The 10,652-nt window shown below is 39.1% G+C and overlaps 1 protein-coding gene across 18 annotated transcripts in view; it reads right to left on the bottom strand.

Moving 5' to 3' along the window:
- CNTLN (centlein) overlaps nucleotides 1–10,652 on the bottom strand; it is a 265,942-nt gene that overhangs the window by 188,186 nt on the left and 67,104 nt on the right. For 11 of the 18 annotated variants that reach the window (XM_027634379.1, XM_027634378.1, XM_027634380.1 and 8 more), the window contains exon 1: nucleotides 10,235–10,387. The exons of 1 other annotated variant lie outside the window; for it this stretch is intronic. In XM_027634379.1, the coding sequence (XP_027490180.1) occupies nucleotides 10,235–10,327 (93 nt within the window). In that variant the 5' untranslated portion in view covers nucleotides 10,328–10,387. Of the gene's footprint in view, nucleotides 1–10,234; nucleotides 10,390–10,652 lie in introns of those variants that run through there. 6 more of the 18 variants (XM_027634383.1, XM_027634381.1, XM_027634388.1 and 3 more) reach the window with 5 other exon arrangements.

Below are 10,652 nucleotides of genomic sequence, written 5' to 3'. Positions count from 1 at the left end.
TTTTAAAAGAAATTATACTGAGAATTACTAGGAGAAATCTTAAAAATCACCAAAAAAAAATGTTTAAAAAAAGAATAAACTGAAATCCCCCCCCCCCCCCCCCAAACTGTATATTCATGACAGTTTGGGTATTAAATTTACAAGTATGTTTAGTTTTTGTTTACATGTCTATCACTCACTGTGTTGAGAACAAGAATAAACTGAAAAACCTCCTTCTTTAGTGTAAATTCATACATCAAGTATCTCAGTTATCTACAATTTTAAATCAGTACTCTTTTCCATGTTTCACTGTATTTATTTCAAAGCATGCTAACTACTCTCAGTCTTCATATCATACCTTAAATCTCTGCAGCATTAAAAATTATTATTCACTAATTAGGAAGATCCCATCTTTTGAAATATGGAAGAGAATACCAACAGAGCAGAAAAAAACAATACCCAAACTCCAAGGTCTTCATACCCAATCCAAACAACCCCTTCCCCACCCCCATCCTGCCAATCATCGCTACAAAAGTACAGGACACAAACTCTCAGTTTAGTTCTTTTATCAGCAGATATCCCCAAAAGAGGAAATAAAAGAGTTGGGAGGACAGAGGGAGCTACTGGTTTACTGTTAATTTCTAGTAATAATTCTATAATAATTACATACTGACAATTATATGTATTATAAAGTGAATATTTAAAACCACATGATTGTCAGGCTGGAAGAATTCATATGGAAATGCAAAACACTACATGGCATAGAGGGGGAGGGGGGGGAACCCCACAAAATATACAAGCTGGGTGGTATAACAACTGAAACATCTACTACAAAACCATCACTGTGGATTGTTTCAGACTCCCCTAACATCTAGTACACTTCTGACTAAACAGCTCAAGCCTTTAATCAAGCAGACATATATGCTTCACATGCAAGTGACAGACTTGATTCTTTCTTGATGTCTCACAGGATGTTTAAACTTACACTGCTATATGCTGTCAGTTCAGATTCTCTTGACCCGGCTGTGCCAGAGTTTCTTTGTGATTTCCAGTGACATATTACATTCTAAATATTCTCTCTACAACCCATCCAGTCCTGCTGAGTGGTTACAGCAAAGAATGCTCTTAACTCTTTACAGAACCTATCTTTGAGGTGCTATGCTTTTCAATAGCCTAAAGAGTCACTAGAAGACTGATCTGTAACTCACAAGAAAACTTAGATGCACCAGGCTCTTAAGATAATACTACGTTACTTTCAAGTTCACACACAGTATGTACTATAATACCTTACTACCAGGTAGAGAATTGTAAGAGGGCTGTAAGCAACCCATCTAGATTGACAGCTTTTTTGAACAGATGCCATGAGCAAAAAAGAGCATTTTGCCCCCTTCCTCTCCAATTCCTTAGCATTATAAGTGATATAAAACTAATATGTAAATTTATTATCACAGAAAATGAAGTTTAATTAAACTTCCAAGCATAATTTTTTATTCAAAGAATTTCCCATTATCTTGTCTCTGTTAGTAGTCCTGGCAACAAATATACGCTGGAATCAAAAATGGAAAAATATAGTATACTGCTTTACTCACATATATATGTAGAATATAAAAAATTGTGTGTATATACACACCCCTTGTAGAGATTATTGCATCCTTACCCATAATTCTGTTGAATGTAAACAGGCACCATAAAAATAATACAGTGTTGTCATTACAACACTGATGCAATAATAGTGGCCTAAGCAAAACTACCACGCAACTTGTACTAAGTGATCTCATCAACATACTTTCAGACTAGTCCATCAGTTTGACAAAAAGACAGCAATGCACTTAACTGAACAATTTTATTACACATTCTTAATTAACATAAATGATTCATTGTGGCACCAGTGGACAAGAAATATAAGGTGTTCTCTGGTCATGAATTACCATCAGAGAAGTCAGATCTGTACCATCACACGAGAAAGGAACAAAAATAAACATGCATTAAATGGTAGAGAGAACTTACCAGATAGACATGGACCTATCAAACACAATGTCACCCTCACTGAATAGCAAAAAGTCCATTACTTTGTTCTTTGGTGAGCACACATGATCTCTGCATCCCTTCATTCACTGGTACAGCCTTCCACCAACAGCTGCTTTTTCCTGAGTACTCAACATTGGAGACACATCTCTCTGTGGATGTAAGAATTTTTTTTCAAAGAGGAGAGGATATGAAATTGTAAAAGCTTTCTTTTAATACCTTTATAGATCAAGAGGATAGATAACTCATTTGTGAGCTTTCACTTCAAGCTATAAGTCTCTAAACTACTTTAATTAAAACTAACCATAGTCGTTGAAGTAATTTAGATGGAAGATGCACAGTATTGAATAGGACATGAATTTTCTAAGTCACATAAGTGCTTACTGGAAGCACTACAATTCTGACGGTTATTTTAACAATTCAGCTGATTATTTGAGAACACAGGCTAACCTAAAAGCTTCACCACAGCTCTCACAGTTGGCTTTTGTTTAAATATAATGCTCTGGATTAATATAATCATAATGCATTTGTGGTTTTCAATGCACTCAAGAATACAGGAATGCACAAATAGTTTTATTTTACAGACAATATAACCATATGCATATATTTGGGTATATTCACTCCGAATTACCACAACTAACCAAGAGGAATTTGGGTCCACTATGTCAACTCTGCCTGCAATGACACTGTACTATTTTACAAATCCTGTGAAACTGGGGAGAAATCAGAGAATATTTGCATATTTTTTAAGTCATGAACTAGACAGTACCTGAAATACTTGAAACAGTGTGCTCTTAATAACAACAAAGGGCAAGATTATCTGAAGTCATTCCTTAAGAACAGCATACCTCCTTCCTGAATCAAAGCAGTTCGATGGGAAAACCAAACCAGTTACAGTCATTCTTCTCGACACTGAATCTGTAACTACATGGTAAACACAGATATCAAAGTGTGTTCTATAGGCTTCCTCAGTGCAGTTGTAAAAATTACAAGCAGGAGCCTACACCTCTGCATGTAAAATATAGCTTCCTTTACTGACAAATAGCAATGTTTTGTCATTCCCACAGCAGGTAGCTTTTCACTCATGCCTATCTCATGGCAGTCAGATGAACTCCCTAATGACTGGAGGAAAGGGAATTTCATGCCTTTTTTTAAAAAGAGTAAAAAGAAGGATCCTGGGAACCAACAATCTGTCAGCATTACCATGGTGCCCAGTAAAATCATGGAACAGACCCTCCTGGAGGCTATGACAAGGCATATGGATGACATGGAGGTGATTAGATAGAGACAAGACTTCAGCAAGGGCAAACTGTGCCTGACTAATCTAATGGTCCTATAAAACAGGGTGACTGCACCACTGGATAAATGAAGAGCTGTGAATGTCACCCACCTAGACTTTCTAAAGCCTTTGATACAGTCCCCCACAACATTCTTGCCATTTCATTGGACAGCTATGGGTCTGATGGATGGACTATTAGACGGATAAGGAATGGGATGGATAATCCTGTCCAGAGAGCTACAGTTAATAGGTCAATGTCGAAATGGAAACCAATCATGAGTGGTGTCCCTCCAGGGTCCATACTGAGACCAACAGTGTTTAATATCTTCATAATTATGTCTTCATGATATAAACAGTACCAAGCGGAATGGCACAGTTTCTGCACCAGTAGGAAGAGGTGCCATCCTGAGGGAGGGACACTGACAGGCTTGAAGAGCAGACCCGTGCAAATCTCAAAATTCAAATACGGCCAAGTGCAAGGTCTTGTACCTGGATTGGGTAAATCCCAATATCTATAACACACACGAATTGATTGAGAGGAGTCCTGTGGAAAAGGATTTGGGGGTACTGGTGGAAAAAAAAACTCAACATGAGCCAGCAACGTGCACTTGCAGACCAGAAAGTCAGCTGTATCCTGGGCTGCATCAAAAGTCAAGCAGGTCAAGGGAGACAATTCTCACTCTCTAGTCTGCCATTGTGAGACCTCCACCAGGAGTACTGTGTCACCTCTGTGGACCCCAGCACCAGAAAGACATGGCCATATCAGCACAGGTCCATAGCAGGGCCACAGAACTGATCAGAGGCCTGGAATGCCTCTCTGTGAAAACAGGATGAGAGAGAGAGGTTTGTGCAGTCTGGAAAATGCTTACAAGCGACCTGATTGCAGCCTTTCAATACCTGAAGGGCATTTGTAAGAAAGACAGACTTTTTACAAATGGCTGAAGTGACAGGAGAAGGGGCAACAGTTTTAAACTGAATGCTTTTCAATTTAAAAATATTTAAATTTAAATTAAATGTAGATTTAGATTGGACATAAAGAATGTGTGGACAACAAGATGATGTGGCAGTGGAAGACGCTTGCAGACCCCCCAAGATTGGAAGTGTTCAAAGACAAGCTGGACAGGGTTTTAAGCAACATGATCTACTGAAAGTCATCCCTGTCGGAAGGACTGGACTAGATAATCTTTAAAGGTCCATCCAACCCAAGCTGTTCTATGATTCTGATCTCTATATAAAATCTTAAATTCCCACTCACATGCTAGGGTATTTTGAAATATTCACACACAGACATACTGTGAATAGGTAACTACTCTATAGAATGCAGAAGTATACTTTTTTTGTTTAAATCTCACCCTTAGTTCATCTTCAGTTTTACTCAAATATTCTAAACCAGCACTTTCAAAAACGAAGACCAGGTATGTAAAATTTCATTATAATGAACTGAAATTTGTCAAAAGTAAAAGGAAATAAACTTAGCTATTCAAGAACACTACTTCTGTCTATAACACATAAAGACTAAGACCTTTATTAACAACACCTGTACTAATTAGACTCATGTGATTCACACTCCTTATGGCAAAATATAAGAGTATAAAATAACAAAAAAACCACCGAAAGCACTAAACACCTGGCATCCCTTGGCATCAATAAATATGTGGTCTTCGCTTAATCACTAATAAAAGAAATTTGCATTTAATGAATGGAAGCATTAAACACTTTGAAAGAACAGTATGGATATCAACAATTCATTCAGAAGAAACACTGACATGCTCAAACTCTCATACTGGTAGTTCACAAAAATTTCAGTGCTGGTCACAAAGGCAGAAGAGCAAAGTCAACAGAAAAACACATCACCAGGGAAGAACTATGGTTTTGGTTTTTTTAATTTACTGTTACTTTCAAATCTCAGTTATTGATTTAAAACCATTTCTATTATGTACAATTGACGTGCATCTCCAATAGCTATTTATCTATTATGAAGCAATGCAATGTCTTGGTGTGTTAGTTAATACATTTTTCATGTTTACTTGTAAATAAAGGGGGGGTGTTAAAACTACTTATTCAATGGTATCATTTATAACTAGATTTTCAGTGAGTGTCCCGGATCTTAAATTGGTCCAGAATGAATGAATGCATCTACTTTTTCAGCTAATGAAATATTTTCCATGAGAAAAATGGGTTATAGCAATCCGATCTGTTATCAATGCTAGTGATTGCAATGAGAATGTTTTACAGCCCTCCCTGAACCACAAAGTGATCAAAATGAGAGAGTTCCACTGCCCACAAAGTACTGCTCTTTTTCTGTGAATACACTATGAAATAGGACATGAAGACAAGAATGGGTCTAAATGCACAGCTTTTCACAACAAGCAGAAAACGTAAAGCATAAAATAAGGCCAGAAGCAACTAAGTCCCTGTCACTCCACTTCCCACAAAGGGCTGTTAGTCCCCTTTTTTGATTCTTTTCTACCCAAAAATGCCCACAGATACAAAAAGTCCATTCGTGAAGATTTCTTTCCAACCACTGTTAATAAAGAGAAGCAAAAACGGCAACAACCATGGGAAGATCTCTCTATTCTCCATTTGTATTTACCACTTTCTGACAGAAAGTGTGAAAATTTTGCCAGTGAATCTGCAGCAGCAGAACAGTCACAGACATATTACTGATCAGCTCCAAACTTTTTTACTAATGGAGAACTATCTATTTTTTAGTATAAACTGCATTTGTAAAATGAAAACCATATAGGTCTGCAGACCACTGGCGGCTGACAGACTGTACCTTTTGGGCCATGAGTATAAACTGTGCAGAGTACCATGCAATGGTGTACTAAATTTCTAACACAGAAAAGGAGTAGGTATTACAAGTACTTCAGTGTTTGCAGAACCACAATTTTAGAAAGGAAGTTCTCAATTAGGAAAACACAGCATTCTTTCAGCAGTAAGAGATGTCACCTCACCTTTGAGAGCAAAACTGCAATGAATAAAATGAAGGCTGATAGTGTGGGGTTTTTTAAACTAATAATGGAAAAATTGTTAGGACATTTGTTTGAACTCAAAACAACATTTTCAACAAAAAAAGAGATCCTAGGTTGAAAAATATGAAAAAAGCTAAACAAACCAAAGTCGTCTTGTGAACAACACCAGTAGCATAAGTAAAACCGGAAGATATGTATTTGCTTCTTCCAACTTTCTGTATTACCAGTAATACTGCTGGTTGTGGAAAACCCAGTCTTGAATCACGCTGTCTTGTCCAAAGCAAGGATTTGATGATGTTTCCCATCACAGAATACTTGAAAGAGCCATTGCTATCTTTTTAGTTACAGAATAGTGGCACATGAAAGAGTCTGTAGCTTAGCAAGAGACTGAGAGCTAGGACACCAAATACGAATCTTCTGCTTGAGGAATGAATAAAATTTTACACCAAATACCATTTTGATACCAAATGAAGTATCTTTCACAAAAAAAAAAAAAAAAAAAAAAAAAGACTGCCAGAAACCAACCAGGGAATATGCTGTGAATCAATATAGAGGAAATAGGTGGTTTAAAGAAATATATGAGCTTAAAGTACATGAAAACTCAAAATGTACTGCTGGCTCAGAAACGCCACTCATGTATCGTTCCCCTTATCAAAAAACCAAAAAAAAACAAAACAAAAAAACCCAACCAAACAAACAAAAAACCCCACACACCACCAACCAAACCACTCTAATTTCCTTCACCAGGAGCCACTATGCTTTGCGAAAACAGCACAACAGAAAATAATATGGGGTTAAAACATAAGCCAGATCTTTTAAACACCAAGCAGAAACAAAATCTACTGGGAGTAATAAGAACACAGGTATCAAAGATCTTCCATGGGAGAATCTTGAAATTTTATGGTCGTAGGCAGCAGCATAATGAAATGCAGCAGTTAACACAAACACTAGAGACAAGATGTGTCATATCTTACTATCATCTTTGCCTTTTCATTGCCCCCCAACAACATCAAGTCCTTCACAGAAATGTAACAATGTCCCAATGGAAACAAGAAATTTAAAAATAAAAAACAATTTCATGTTTTCAGTTGTTTTCCGGAACAATTACTTAATTTCTCAAGTAAAATAAGGAGGAGTACTTAAATTAAAAATTATTATCAAAATAATTATACAGTGTTTTATTGCAGACACAACCATAACTTTCCCAAAACAGCATACTACAGAGACATACCTTTTCAGCTTTATACAAGGCTCCTCAGTAGACAATTTGGGAACTTGGTTTTCTCATTTTTGCAAATTCTATCACAGAATTACAAGTCAACACAAGTTTTCACAGACTGACTGCAACAAAATTGTTGTGATTTTAACATGTCCTACTCCAAGATCTTGCTTCTTATGATTCAAGCTCCCACAATGTTTTGAGGAGTACTAAAGAAAATATCAAATACTCCAAACCTAAGCTGCAGAAGTCAAGACTTACCAGTAGAATCTCAGTTTTAGAAAAGAATGAAAGGGGGGAAAAAAAAAAGGAAGTCAAAAATACCATATTTGACTCTGTACGAACCTTCACTTAGTGGGAAGTGTTACCTTAAAAGATAGAATAAATATGAATAAGAATCTCGTTTTGAACAGAAAGGGCACCATCCCAGATGAGTAAAAGCGTCAGGTACTCCAGGATTCTGCTGCAGAACAGAGACAACATCCAGAAGTAGATGCCTGGAATACCTGTGGTTAGAGCAAAGCTAGCATGCATAATACTTCCACCAGACTCAGGAGCTACATTAGCTGGAAAACGCTCCCAAGAATTCAGCCAATGGACCCCATATCATTAATGGGCTGCAGTTCCCTGAAAAGACTTTGTTTCAGAAGTGCAGTTTATATTACAGTGAATATAATGGTCCAAGAAGGAGTGTAGAAGAGAAACTTGGCATAATTTATTCAAATGCTAAATAACTGTTGGATGCATACATCTCTTCTCTAAAACTCTGACTAGAGTTTCCTAGAACAAATTAAAGCTTTCAGCATCAATAATTTGATGTCTTTTTTTCTTTGGAAAAAAGTATTCAAGAGGCTAATACCTAAACAAATACCTAAGACTAATCCCTTTGTTCTGGTACGCTGTTAAACCACTAAACTAGATTTCAGCTGGGAAGCTTTTTTGGAAGCGTAATTTATGTGTCTGTGAACATATTACTCAGAAGGAAAAAGACTAAAAAAAAAGAAAGAAAAATCCCAGGCAATTTTGTCCAGTTGCTGGACTAAAAGTTAACACCTTCTCACTAACATCTTTTATAAAGACACTTACATAACATTTCTATCCAAAATGCCTGCTAAGGCAGTCTACAGAAGGGATAGCCTTACCCAATAGCATGGAACATAGCACAAGCAAAATCTCACTAGACACTGAAACACTTATGCAAGGGTCTTCACACACCTCCACATCAAAGACATCACAAGAACCAAAGAACTTTTTAGATCTAAATGAAACTAAGTAGATCACAGTAGATCAAACAAAATTCCACAAAAGGAATTAGTTGGCCAGCAAAAACATTACAACTGTGAAGAAACTAGAAAAACATAACATTGACATTACCCATATGTATTTATGTTTTCAAATAGCCTGTCTTTCCACAAAGTTTTCACAAAATACGACCTTAAAATGGATTAATCATCCCCAAATAATTTTATCAGTTGACTTTCAAACCAGTTGAAGGATCTTACCAAAGCCCATTTTAGTTCCCCTTCAAATTCAGAATATCTTCACAAAACTTTCTTTGTGAAGTTAATTACCTTATATAATACTACATTGAAAAAGCTGCATAATGCTTAACTACAATTTTTGTATATTAAGTTACATTATCAAAGGGATTAGGAATTCAGATTTGTACTGTTTACTTCCAAGTTTCTATTATTTTTAATACTCTTCAAAAATATTATATCCTACTATGTTTTAGTAATGTATAATTTATGTTCAACTACCAAATGAGCAGACAACCGGGCCTTCCTTCTGCTTCCACCAAATTTTGTCTGATAGTGTACATCTGCATACTAGGAGTATATATCTTCATAAAGAGTTTTCTGAACTTCTCCCACAAGACACTGAAGATACCCCCAAAGCATTCAGCACTGTTCAGCATTTCCAAACAGGATTTTCATTAACAGCTCCCTCTCCCCATAGATCTTCCATGCAATATGTTTTTTCAAGAAGTCTGAATTCTACCCACAGCAGGAACCAATGCCAGTTGTCAGGTGTACCAAAGCTGCTTGGAGAAGGGAACCTCAACTAACTCCACGGTGGATGCTTTCCTCTGATGACCACGTCAGCCCAGGCCTTCATGGCCGTAACCAGATCACATGCCACATGAAAGTACTATTTTGGCTTCCATCAAGCGAGAAAGCATCTGCAGCATTAAATGACACCTTCCTCTCTGCTGCATACTTCTGGTGTAACCCACGTGTTTGGCAGAGAATTTTTACTCATTTTGTATTATCAACACTTTTATATTTTCAGGAAATACACCTAAATGTCAGCGATGAACGACACACGGGGGAACTTTTTAAAGTATACCTATAATTAGTCATTAAGCCCTCCCTCCCCAGAAGCGGCTCAAGTATACTTAAGCCCGCTGCAAGGCTGGGCGAGAGATTAAATGACCTCCAAAGATTCCTTCAAGTCCTACATTTCCCTAAAACCCCTCTGACTGTTCATTTTTCCCCGGAGTTGCACAAGGCAGCACATCGGGACTACTGCCATTACAATTCAAGCAAATCGTGGCTTCTGGGGAGGACCGAAAAAGCTCTCAGGACAGGTGGTTTCAGCCAGGGCAAGGGCCCGGACCGGTTTAATTCATGTCCCGGAACTGCCCACGGCCCCGCTCCCCGTCCTTGCTTTCCGGGCCCCCAAGGAGCGTGACGCGAACGCGCAGCACCCGGGGGACTCGCCAGCCCGGCTCCAGGCGACCCCGCGCTCCGGTACCTGGCAGCTGCTCAGCTCCTCCGCCAGACCCCGCAGCTCCTCCTCCAGCTCCGCCACCCGCCGTGCCGCCGCCTCCACGGCCCACGAAGTCATCGCCGAGAGCCCCTCGCCGCTGCTCCACCAGGGACGGCGAGGATACAGGAGGGTCCGCGCCGGGCGGAGCGGGCTCACGCAACCCCCGCCAGCGCTTGGGGGAGAGAAACGTCGCCGTGAACCACAGAAATGAAAACTTTGCCCCGCTCCGCCGCACTCCAGGCGCAGGCGAGCGCCGGAAACCGCAGGGCAGGGGAGGACGCGGTGCAATGACGTCAGCGCTGCCCCGGCGAGGAGAAGGGGCGAGGGGCGCGTTTGAATTCGCCCGCCCGAGCCGCGGCCGCGCATGCGCCTTGCCGGGGCGGGCGGTCCCGGGGCGGGCGGC

This window comes from Corapipo altera, unplaced genomic scaffold (genome assembly GCF_003945725.1).
Source record: "Corapipo altera isolate COAL_440 unplaced genomic scaffold, ASM394572v1 61411, whole genome shotgun sequence".
NCBI classification, from domain to species: Eukaryota; Metazoa; Chordata; class Aves; order Passeriformes; family Pipridae; genus Corapipo; species Corapipo altera.
The sequence above is the reverse complement of the archived record's forward strand: the minus strand, read 5'-3'. Positions and strand labels throughout refer to the sequence as shown.